Source organism: Odontesthes bonariensis, chromosome 7 (genome assembly GCF_027942865.1).
Source record: "Odontesthes bonariensis isolate fOdoBon6 chromosome 7, fOdoBon6.hap1, whole genome shotgun sequence".
In the NCBI taxonomy this organism is placed as follows: Eukaryota; Metazoa; Chordata; class Actinopteri; order Atheriniformes; family Atherinopsidae; genus Odontesthes; species Odontesthes bonariensis.
Window position 1 is genome coordinate 27,976,411 of NC_134512.1, and position 12,636 is coordinate 27,989,046.

Genomic DNA, 12,636 nt, shown 5'->3' on the forward strand with positions numbered 1-12,636 from the left:
CACTGTGAAATGCAAAATATGCCAAAAAGACCCAGCAGACTGTTGAGCAGCTAGAATCCCATATAAAACAAGAACGGGACAACATTCCTGACTGTTGGGGATGCTACACGGTGGGAAAACATGGCCACGTCTTCATTATAGAGATTAGATGTGTTGCTGCCATCATATTCAGTATAAGCTTAATATTATCCACAGAATAGTAGAATGTTGCATTTTCAACATCTGATTCATTGTCTGTGTTTAGTTTAGAATGTTAATATATTGGTTTATGAGATATGCAAATCATTGCATTCTGTTTTTGATTTACATTTTACTTACCTTACTTTTGGAACTGATGTTGTGAAACATCGCTGTAGGTGAGCCTCATGGCTCAGCTTGTTGTGTCTAGCGCTTTAGTTTCTGCACTGCATGATTCTGCTCTGATTAGTTCTTTGAGGTAACTGCTCAAAGAACTAATCAAAGGTCCTTTTCTAGAACAACTGTATTAATCGAGCGACCTGATCTACACTGATTTGGTTACCTCATTAATTGTTCAGTAACAGTGTATTTTCAGTCCGTCTGTGTCACACACCAACCCACAGCTGTGTCAGATTGTTTTGATAGTCAAAAACTAAAGTATTATTAGTAGTGGTAATGCAATGAGGCAGCTTTTAGCGTCACCACCCTAAATTTAAGCTAATGGCAATCCTTGTTCCGTCAATTAAGATGGGGGTTCTTTGATCTCTTTCCTGGGTTTTAGAACTTTCCACCCTTCCGTCAAGCATTAAGTGTCCTTCTGCAGAGAAGAAAAGCTAACTTCCAGCTGTAATAGGGTTACATCTCAGCCTACTGGCTGAAACACCAGCCTTTGTCGTGGCTAATCAGAGCTCATTACGTTGACATGTGAGTCAACGGTGTGACTCATTCGTAACACGTTGTGGGCTTGTTTTTAGAGAAGATGCCATCATGTTGAATGTTCTTCACCGCTCTGAATTGTGGAGTGCGGTCTCCTTCTCAGATGCTGTTTTAATTAAGTTTTATTTAAGCAGATGGAAACACTGCTGCTCTCAGTTCACCTTTGAGGGAATTTAAGACTATTCAAGAAATCGATACAAGAGCGGTGTTTGGGTTTGTAGAATCTTACCTTCTAAATGTTTGTGTGTCTGCAGGAACTACCATGTGTTTTACTACCTGTTGGCTGGGTCCAGCGAAGAGGAGAGGACGGCTTTCCACCTGCTCAGACCCGAGGAATACCACTACCTCAACCAGGTCGGCACAGAAAACACACACAAAGACACTAACTTGAATCACAAAAAATGGATCATTTTTTGTCAAATGAAGTGAAGGTCTGCCTGTGTTGGCTTCTGTTTATTAATTTTCGTAACTGGAGCACTTTTAAATGCTCAGAAGTGTTGATTGCATCAGCCCAGAATTGGGCATCTGTGCGTGTGTGTGTGCATCTTGTGCAGTACATCTGTTTGTGCTGGCAGCTGATGCGTGAAGATTCATATTCCCTCCTTTTACAGTGCAGCCGCACAGTGGGGAGCCAACAAAAAGAAGACGAAAAGAAAACCCATCTTCTTTGTTCCGTCTCCCTCTCCTTTCCTTAAAAAGTAACGTTTTTTTTTTCTTATCCAATTTTCCTTTAATCCCCACCACCACAACAACAACATCGTCAACAACCCCCCTCTCGTTGCCTGCTACCATGCAGCTCTGTTTCCATGGAAACTGCAAAACTCTGGAGTCAGTCTGGCGCTGATTTGGTTATGTGTAGTGAGCGCCAGAAGTCGTGTGTTTGTGCACGCCTCACACTCAGTCCTTGCACCAATGTTTCCACAAAGGGGGCAAGCTTTGTATTATATTTAGCTTTTTCTCCTCTCAGAGATAGATGTCTGTGTCTATTTGTGTGTGTGTGTGTGTGTATCTCCCTTGGTGATAGATTGAACTGAGTACAGTTAATCAAGTATTAACCCTCAAGACTTGTAAATTTAAAGACCATCCACTATGAAATTTAAAGAGAAATGTGGTGTTCACGTCGTTCAGTGACTGTTCCAATTCCACAATGCACTGTGCAACATTGTACATATGCCAAAGTAGCAGATAAGTGATTCAAGAGCTGTCGTAAGATTTTATTTCACTACTATTCACTAATTAAGTGTCTCTTTCATGCTCAATTGGGAACAGTGAATAAGGGAAGGAGGGGATGTTTTTTAGATGAATCTTTCCCTCGTCAGAAATCCAGCAGAAAAGCTCCAGCTGTGCCAGCTGCAGCATGATTTAAATGGATATTTTGGGAACTTTGAAGTGGGGTTCTTTGTTGTCACTTTCTACTGCAGGTGGGTCGCTGATATACAAGTACTACAAACTCTGGACAGATGGTTTCTTGATGAATGAGCTGAAGCTAAAAGCTGCTTCTACTGAGGTCACTGACAGGGTGACTTTTTCGCCATCTAAAACAACTCAAAAATGGCATACGTCTGATTTATTTATTTATTATTATTTTTTTTAATTTTTTTGCAAACACTTCTTTTTGATAAATCTCACCTTTTTTTAAAAAAAAAACAAACAAAAAAAAAAAACTTCAAAATTTGAAAAGAAATTGAATTCAGGCGAGTCTCGCTAGATCTTGTAACATGAATCTTTGTCCACATGTCCAATACATAAGCTAGTAGTTTCGCAATCCAGGCCTAAACAGATGTGAGATTTATTTTAGGCAATCGTTTTTTTAAAGCAGTTGTTTTATGCAGGCTAGTGTCATGTGACGCGATGGAAACCGCAACCGGTAGGTGCTTTTGGATGCCCTCGGCTGCCCATTTGCCGAAAAGAACTGTTGTAGACATAAGCGGTGGTGTGTAAGACCGTTTCAGTCAGGCCGCTCGAGATACCGCTGTTTCCAGTCCTTCATCACACCGTTTTGCTCTGTGGTCGCTTTACATATTTGTGGGCTTTTGATATTTATGTATATGGCTGTACATGTGCGAGGCTCACACAGATATTTGTTTATCTGTTTTACCTTATTTTACAAGGTGACTCTCCGGTGACATCAAAGTCGGACAAGATGTCTAACCAGTGTGCGCAGCCTCGGGACCGTTATGTATCATGTCAAATGGCCACCAACCCGTGCCACATAAAATAGAATAAATCTATTGACTATAAAACGTAGTTTGTGACAATGTATGTTTTTCTAACTGTAACCATTAGCAGGTGGGAGAGAAGTAAAACAGCAGGTCATTGCAGAAGCAGAAAAGTGAAAGGACTGGGGTAAAAGTTTTGATGGAAGGAATTTGAACCATCGATATTTCGCTTGAAGGTTGGGAACCTTCTCGCTGATAAAGCATCTTTTTCCCAACTCAAGAGCGGGATCTATTGCTATCGTTCTGCCGTAGTTGTCAACATGTGGCAACGTCGTCAGGGGCGTGGCAGGAGCCTGTATCGCAGTAGAGAACAGCGGAAGCATAAAATTTAGCCTTTATTGTGACATTGCTGTGTATCTATCAACATACGTATTTTACCATCTGTCACATGATCGCGTTTTAACCGTGCTGGGTGGCATCAGAAGTGTTCATAGGGATGAATCAACATTTAGCTCGCCCCTTTTAATTATTAAACCTGCTACAGTTAGTTTACAGTTTTAGGAATTGATAAATTGCCTAATAATGATTTTATACACAAGGATTCTTTTTACGGACGTTGTAGCAGATAATGAAATGCAGAATTCTTTCACTCTTCAAACTTAGGTACTGTCACTTATGCTAAAGTAGATTTGTAATTGCAATTGTTTCCACCGCTTCAGTATAAGCAGTGCAGGGAATTTTTATACTCTCTCTGGTTACTGATTGAAATACTACAGTGTGTTACAGGACGTGTGTGTGTTTGTGTGTGAGGTTTAGATTATTTAACAGCATGCCAGAATTTTTTTTTTGCCCCCACTATATTTTTTTCTTTTCTTATTCAAAAAAAAAAGAAGAAGAAGAAAAAAAAAGATATGTGTGTAATTCAAGCTTTCTTAACCCGCTCTGCCTTGCTTCCAGATGACAAAGAAATCGCACAAACTCCACTGGGACAATTACTATGAAAGTGAGCCGGTCAGTATCGCGTGGATGACGAGTTGTCTGTGTACATCTGTGTTCAGGGTGTGTTGTGCTACGCCAGGTTTTGGGTGCCAGTCCTGGTCTTGTTGTCTCTTGGCTGTCCGCATCCGCCTGCTTTCAGCAAACTGGACCAAAGACGGAGGCGATCAGCACCGAGCTTTGTGATGAAATGCCTAAAAAAAAAAAAAAAAACGTTTGAAGGGATACTTTAGTAATCATTCTATTTCATTCATTCCTTCATCCCACAAGGTGAATTGTAGAAATCTGAACCTGAATCTTGAACTAGAACTTAAACTTGAATTTTCCCTCCTAATCGAAGTATAATGTAATTCTCTCTGAGGGGGGTTTGTTTGTTTTTACAGATAAAACAAATGGTTATGTGTCGATTAACCAAATACATTTCAGACGATAAGGAATCCCTTCAAACAAAGCTTCTGGATGATTTGCTGCTGGGAAATGGAAACTGCCATCTTTAAAGGGAAGGTTCGGGATCTCAGTCCATTAATTACATTATATGGCATTTAGTACTCAACTTTATCGCTGCTTACTGAGGGACTTCAGTAATACAGTTAAAAAAAAAATGTAATAGTTCTGAGCTGCTTTAACATGATTTCTTCACTTTTAAGGAATAACATCAATGATATTGATGCTCTACAGCAGGAGACAGATGGAGAACATGAGCATAGAGAGGAGCCCCATGTGCTCAAACACATGAAACACTTGAACTGAGAGATTTCACATTATAGTAGCGGCACTTTTGATAAGATTCCGCCAGCTTAAAGCCACCAGTTGTTGCAGGATATTTTGGTAAGGGTCTAAAAAACCACAACCACAGAAGCCATAACTTTCATAATATGCAGTAACATTTATGATACAGTAGACGACAGCTAAAACAACTTACATGCTAAAACGTTTCTCTCTTGTTCAAAGAGATGATTTTCAAAGCGATCAGTACTCCTCACATCCTGAAACTTCCCCACAAGGTGTGTAGTCCATTAGTTGTGTGTGTCTGCTGAGGAGCTGGTCCATGAGCCTGCCGCTGTCTTGCAAGCCTCCACCTCAAGTGTACATAATGTTTGGTCGGTGGGATTTGTTGTGTGTGTTTAAGGGATTCAGCATGTCCGTATAGTAGATTCTGTTACTCTGACTTTGCTGGTGAGCAAACACTCGAGACATGAGAATCGGTTCGTATAAATAACTCGTAGTCTTACCGTATATCGTTCTCGACGTTGGCTTCGTCTTCACACTCACTTCTTCTTTTAGCTCTTTTATCCAACAAAGGGTTTTAGCATGCTATCCACAACTCAAAATAATCAAAATGGGCTCGTGTTACCCTTAAAGTGGGCTCTAAAAAGCTATTGTCTTCTTAAATTCCAACTAGTTACAGATGTGACATGAAAGTTTTGAAGTATCTGTTTACATTTCTATTTTCTCAAATCGCTCACACAACACACTCACAGCAACACTGGAAGGAGCAAGCACAGCATCGCGTTATCTCAATGAGAGCTGTGCGGCACAAATCCAGACCGCTTCGAAAGACTTTGATTTTTCTTTTTCTTTTTCTGCTTTGACTCTGGGATACATTTAGAAGTAAATGTAACTTTTGTTAACCCACGATGACTACAGCTGCTGTGAAGCTGCAAACCCTTCACACGCTGTGCAAAGAGGGAATCTCTGAGTGTCAATAGATGGATTGACCTGTTTCTGTCCCTTAAAGACCGTTTTAAACTGTTCTGACCCGATGCAGCGCACAGTAAGTTTACTGTGCAGATGGGGCCTTTTGTCCTAATTTCTGAAAGGGAAACGTTTTGATGAACATGCTTAAAATAAGACGACATCAATGTACTTTTCCTAGCATAGAAGTTTAACAGAGGACATGGTTGGCCTGCTGAAACGGCAAGCTGTTTTTCTGGCACAGCTTTATAGCATTAACTGTACTCCAACTCAAATTCAAACTTATCTACACTTATCTTGTTATGTTTTGATTAAGCAAAACCAGATCAATTTAGTAACTAAATGAGTTCTGGAGAACTAAATAAGACTCATTGAAGCTGCTTGACCCGCCTTTTCATCCTTCAAATTTGAGGCTGTTCTTTTTTTTATATTTAAACTTCAGGACTGCTGCAATCAGGACATAATAAAGAAGGATCGGCTGGTCCTCACCAGGTCTTCGAATGAGGCAAATACAACCTCTGATAAACATTATTAACACGTGACATCATTTCTTTCACAAAAACTAAGCAGAAATGCAGAAGCAGTGTGTTTTCAAACACCTTTACTGCTTCCAACTGATCATGAGTAGGTGGGAGCAGCTCTGTAAAAGCCCACCTAGTTCAGCCATGTGTTGACACAATGCCAATGAGGAAAGAGATCAGCGTTTATCTCAGTGGAGCATTTGTTGCTGCCCATCAGTCTGGAAAGGGTTATAAATCTGTTTCCAAACTATTTGGTGTCCACCACTCTACAGTGAGAAAGATTTTTCACACGTGTTAAACCTTCACGACAAGTACCAATCTTCTCAGGGTCCTTAAGGTTGCACTTACCTAATTCTAAGATCTGAAGATCCTTTTTATGTCCTGATGTAAAATACCTTAGAGCTCACTTTATCCTTGTTTAGAAGTCTTTTTAAATACTAAATGGCTTTGAAAAGTAATGCAACAAACAAGTTTAATCTTTCTAAACAAAGGACATGTTAGTAATATTCGCATCTTATTTTCCAGGATGCAAAATAACATTCTCCTCCTCACCTTGTCAGACTACTCCTGTGTCTCTTCCTGTGCTCCTTCCCACACCACCTTCTTCCTCTTCCATACATATTCTGGCCTTACGCAACCGTCCCATCTCGCTTTGTGCTGACACAGCGTCTCCCTCTAAGGTCACTGACCCCCCCCCCCCCCCCCCCCCCCCCCTCCCCCCATCATCCAAGGAGATGATGTCACCGTCTTCACACACACACACAGAAAGTTTGGCAGCCTTTGACAGCTGTCTGAGCATCTGGGCCTATTTAACCTCTGACCTCTGCCACTGGTCAGTTTGCGCTGCAGTAAATAGAGACACGGAGAGCTTTGAACAGTGACAAGAGTACACGAACTCCAGATGCAGCGTCTGGAGCTAAAAATAGAAAACAAACAAATGTGAATAAGGAAACGTGGGTATTGCCTAAAGATCCCAAAGACCAAACATTTTCTGGTTGTCTGTTTTCTGATGAGTGCCGTTGGGTGTTTGGGACTGGGCTTCGGTGGTTTGTGTTTGTGTTTTATGCTTGTTTGGGTGTCTACAGTTTCTGGTTGTGTGGAATGTCTAGTGATGGAGTGGCATGCTGTATTTGGCACCAAAACGAGCAGGAGACTTGAAGCCATAAATCATGACCAAGTCATGGTAAGTAACGGCTAAGTGTAAACTAGAAGCGCATAGCTGCAATATTAACAGACTCCTCAGAGGGTCTGTTCCAAAGCTCCATGTGCACAGTCAACAGGGCTCTCGCCTTGAGGTTATTCACTGCCAATTTGCACCAGAAGTGTTGCAACTGGCATGAAATTTCAATTGTAGGCTCTGGAGTGAGAAAAAAAGCCTCTTTGTTTAAAATAAGTAATAAGAACAAGCTGTTTCTCAATCATCTCCTGACTTCACTTGGGCATCTCTTGTACTTTTCTGTCTTCTTAAAGCGTCAATAGCCAAGGTTTTAGTTTTCAACCAAAGCGTTCCCCCTGCAACTGTCAAAATTGATCTTTATTTTCTCAACTTCCTTCAATGCATCACATTGTGCTGTTTGGCACCGAGTTGGAACATACCCGGCAATTTGAAAACTTACCTTTCCGGGTCTCTCCGTGGCTCAAGAAGCCTCAAAACCCCTTTGTTGGAAGAGGAGAAGCTCACTAGAGAACACTGATTGTTGGCTCTGCAGTCCCCGACAATTTATAAGCCAAAGGAAAACAATGGAGAGGCAGAGGAGTGTGGAAGGGTGAAGTGTAGAAAAGGCAGTTTCGGAGTGTGGATTATAGGTTCCCGTGTTCTCTCGCTGGCCGGTCGCTGTGGTATGTGCTAATTACAGCCTGAGAGAGGCTCGCTGCTGGAGCAGAGACATGCTGACTGACCGGACGGCCCGAGGAGACGGATGATAACTGCATAAGTACACTTCCACACACTCCTTTACTCAACATTGCGCTCATTCATTCAACCATGGCAGCGCTTATTCATCTCAAAACGTGGTAACAAACACTGTATGATATCAGTGTCTCGTGATTACGCAGGAATGTGCTGGTGTTCACTTAGCAGGGTCTCCCCCAGCGGTGGCTTTGCTTCTCCGCGGCTGAAATAAACTCTGGAAATGATATGTTTTCTTGACATTATGACACGCTGGTTCAGCTGTTTGCTGTTAAGAAAATGTGCGATTTGACGGATTGATTGCTGATCCGAGTCGGACGACTGTGATAGATAATGAATGTGCGGGTCTTCTGACGGGTGATGCAGCCGACGGAAGGTTTGCTTGAAGTATAGATTCAAGTCGCATGACTTATGTCAAACTCACTCACGTGTTGATTCTTATTAATTAATCTGATGACAAACCGTTCTAAAAAAATGTGTAAAATGCCTTATTTTAAGTGTATTTTGAAGTCATAGATAGGAATGCGTTAAAAAGAACCCGTTAATAGTATCACATGTAGTGAGGGAAACTGATTCTTATACATAAAACATTTCATGAAACCCTGCTTTGTGAAACAGTAATTTTGCCTCTGATGGACAGTAAATCAGTATAGACAGCCTTTATTTTCTCAATGATGTTTCTTAATTAAGTTGGTGAGCTGTGTTTGCATTAAAAAAAATCCCACAGGTGTTGATTTTTCTCTTCTCTGTTTTTGTGTGCTTCCTCCCGACACCAGCAGGACTGCTTCACAGTTGAAGGAGAGGACCTGAAACATGACTTTGAGCGGCTGCAGCTGGCCATGGAGATGGTCGGCTTCCTACCCGCCACGCGCAAACAGTAAGATTGCCGACAGTCTGTCAGATTTTTAATTGACCAGTGGATCGGCCTTTTTTTTTTTTTCCCAGCTCGTGTTGCTGTCAGCTTGTTTTTCTTTTTCTTTCAATGGTCTTTCACAAATTTAAAAAGATAACTCAGCAGAGTAATTGCCCGAAAATGATCGAAATGTGAAAGTGACGGAGCGTCTTCCTTCTCAGGATTTTCTCCCTGCTGTCGGCGATCCTGCACCTGGGAAACATCCGTTACAAGAAGAAGACCTACAGGGATGATTCCATTGACATCTGCAACCCAGAGGTCCTGCCCATCGTCTCGGAGCTGCTGGAGGTGAGCGGATCACGCAGCCGTTTCATCCGCTCTGAATCGCATCATTTAGTTTTTTACCCTCTGAAAATGCAGCGGAAAATGTCTCATTAACATGCCGTTTGTCTCGTGTGCTTTATGCAGAAATGCAATCCTCTGCTCTTCTTGATGGGTGGTAAACATGAAGAATGGAAGCAGGGTTTTTACCACAGAGCTTGTTTATTCTCCCAAAGTTCTTAAGCTTTGCCATTTTGTGTCGCCCAAGTTATTCCATCACATCCCCACTAAAGATGCATAAGACTCCAATGAGTGGACTTTCAACACAAGGTAGCATCCATTTAAGGGAATAAGTCTTTCCTCTGTTCTGTGCTCTTTGAATGCTGTTAGAAAATGGGATTTCACCTCCCACATGTTTTTTTACAAAAAGCCTTCAGAGAGCAGACAGAGTACTCCTGGCACACAAGCACAGCTTGTGGTGACAGCGGAAGTTAAGAGGTGCTTCAGGTCCCAAAGAGCCGTCCAACCATCCAGTACTTCCACAAAGTACTGTTTGTGTCGAGGCTATTTTCAGAACTTTTGTGCAGGCGTTCTTCTCCCACCAGGAACAGCGAGTCTCTGTCTCTGTCCCAAAATCACCTGCATGGTTAAATCACTTTTAAATGACCAAACAGTCATATCAACCATTGATGCAGGCTTCAGAGACGATTCTTATTCAGTCAGTCAACTTTTCCTTCCTCAATACAACATTACAACAACATTACATATTTGAGAGCACATGAATTCTCTCAGTTCAATGAAAGTTCCTCCAGCCTCTGGTGTTAAAGTTGGATTGTAGAAGTAAAACTGAATATTAACGGTACTGGTGCACCTTCCACAATCTCGTGCTTGTTCATTATTCCTCTTTTTCTATATTTGGTTTTTATTTTTAAAACGGGCTAAAAGTGAAGGGCAGTTCAGTCTGTGAGTCTATACACACTAATCAGTGAGGCCTGTAGGTTTAGACTGCTGCGGACCTTTTATCTGTCCACAGGATGAAGCCAGACATGGAAAAAAATGTTTTCTGGCATGGGTCAATGCGCCACGCACTGTTTCCAAGTTTATGGGATTGAGAGACGGTGTCACCTCCCGGTCCCTGTTAAAAACCGCGACGATTAGCAGGATGTGCTTGTTGATTCGCTGACAAAACAATGTCCGAAGTGCACCGGAGACTCCTGTCAACAGCACCGCTGGGATGTTATGACTGTGGAGAGCATACCAGGGTTCCCCTTTAACATCCAGGCTGGTCTCTTTGATTCCCCAGAGATCCAAAGTGGCAGTGACGTGAGCTGAGCCACATGCCGGCCACATGCTCAAGGGTCAGTGTTTGAGTTCAAGTTTATTTTGGATGTCTGATAGGTGGCGCAGATGCAACGACTGTTCGTCCTCTGGGACCTATAAAGCATTCTTCAAGCAGAGATGAAGAAGAAAACCCAAACCACAGGGCATTAGATACAAAGAAGTTTTCAATTTGGCAACATAACTGCAGTTCTGCTGAGATGAAATGGCTAAAAAAAAAAAGATGTCAGTTAAAAGGAAAACAGTATTATAGATACATGTTTTTGTGGCACCTCTGTTAGTTTTTTTTGTCTTGCTCATCTAGCCCTACACCCGGTGGAAGTGTGTGTAGTTTTTAGAAGAAAAAAACATTTTTGAATCAAACATCACGCACATGTAAGATTGGATTTGATTTAATTCTTTGGTCTCATCGGGCTGCTGTAGTTAAGTGTATGGACCAGACGAGCACTTTCAAAACATCTTACCGTATGTTTTATTGATTAAGTGCTGTATAGCTTTATTTTGAGACACGTTGCATAACAGGGTCGACTAGATGGTAACATAGGTTGTTTATGATTGTTAAATGCGCTTCTATATGGGTCATGCCAGGCTGGAATTGCTTAAATGGAAAACTCAGCCACCGTATTCACACTCTGAACATAGAATTACTTCAGTTTGCATGAATAACAGATGTTTGATATGTAAGATAGTTCACATTTTGGACTGGATGTGAACCATTGCACTGTTTTTGCAAAGTGATGTGAAGCACCTCTCTTGGACTGTGTGGATTGATGCTTGAATGGGAATGAAACTGACTAGGACTTCCTGTTTCCTGCGGAGGTGCAACCTGAACAGGAAGTGGAGCATGTATGTATAGGCTGATGTATGGCTGACAAAAGTGATATCCTCTAGGGTTGAGAGTTGAATGATTGGAGATTGCCAGAAAGATTCCTATGCAAAGTGGAAACGAGTCCAGTGAGAGCACCTTTTTGTCAATTGAATTGGTTGACTGTTGGTTTGTTTTTACTCAGAAAACAGAAGAGCGACACCGGTCAGAATGAAAGTTTTGCCGTCCAAATTTTATTTTAGGTGTACTTCAAAACGGAAATTAGTGACTCCAAACCAGCGTTTACAAACCGCAGTGAGTTATGGAATTAGAGCTGTGATTATAAGAGAACACCGAGCCTGTTACCAAGCAACAAATACATGGAAATGTACCAGCTAAAGACCAATCACCAGGCTACAGAATAGGCTTTGCTCCTAGTTGAGGGATTACCAGGCAGTGTGAAATGAAGTCTGATTATACCACTCACTGCACACACACAGATGCACACGCACTCCCGCTGCTGTTCTCACCCCACCTCTGTTGAGCCCAGAGCCCTTTACAAAAGAGCTAACAGGCAAAAATAGATCCGTAATGGTATTAGTCAGAACGTTAACACCCTTTCTTTTTCTACGTGAAGACATCACGCAGACACTCAAAAGATGTGCTCTCACTTGTATTCGCACATCCACGTGGTCTCAGCAGCAGCTGTTCGGCCCACTCCCATAATCCCCGTAGATAGAGGAGATGTGTGCAGTGACATCTGCTTCTCCCAGTGTGGCCCTGTCATCAGCGGTTAGACTGGGGCCAAGTTTCCCACAGGCCACATAGGATTGTCCTCTGTGTGTGTGTGTGTGTGTTTGTGTGTGTGTCTGAAGACGGTATGCAGTGTTTACAGGCTTATCTTGGTCAGCTGTGTTAGATAGAAGCAGCAAGACAATTATGAGCTTCAGCACTGTGGGGAATAAGGTGTCGGTTAGATGAGTGACGTGAAAAGAATCATCCGACATGACATTTTATATCGTAATCACCATGACAGAGTCAACTAATGCATTGTCTGTAGATGCAACTGCTAAATGGGAACGTCTGTGTTTGACTGTCTGGTGCCTTAAATGCCTGATGAATTAGTTCAATTCATCATCATGATG

At 41.9% G+C, this 12,636-nt stretch overlaps 1 protein-coding gene across 8 annotated transcripts in view; it reads left to right on the forward strand.

Annotated features, from left to right (window-relative positions):
* LOC142384281 (unconventional myosin-IXAa-like) overlaps positions 1 to 12,636 on the forward strand; it is a 128,075-nt gene that overhangs the window by 68,684 nt on the left and 46,755 nt on the right. For 4 of the 8 annotated variants that reach the window (XM_075470401.1, XM_075470404.1, XM_075470403.1 and 1 more), the window contains exons 5-8: positions 1,149 to 1,248; positions 4,011 to 4,064; positions 8,951 to 9,051; positions 9,249 to 9,375. In XM_075470401.1, coding sequence (XP_075326516.1) covers positions 1,149 to 1,248; positions 4,011 to 4,064; positions 8,951 to 9,051; positions 9,249 to 9,375 — 382 coding nt within the window. The remainder of the gene's footprint in view (positions 1 to 1,148; positions 1,249 to 4,010; positions 4,065 to 8,950; positions 9,052 to 9,248; positions 9,376 to 12,636) is intronic. The other 4 variants (XM_075470402.1, XM_075470409.1, XM_075470405.1 and 1 more) reach the window with 3 other exon arrangements.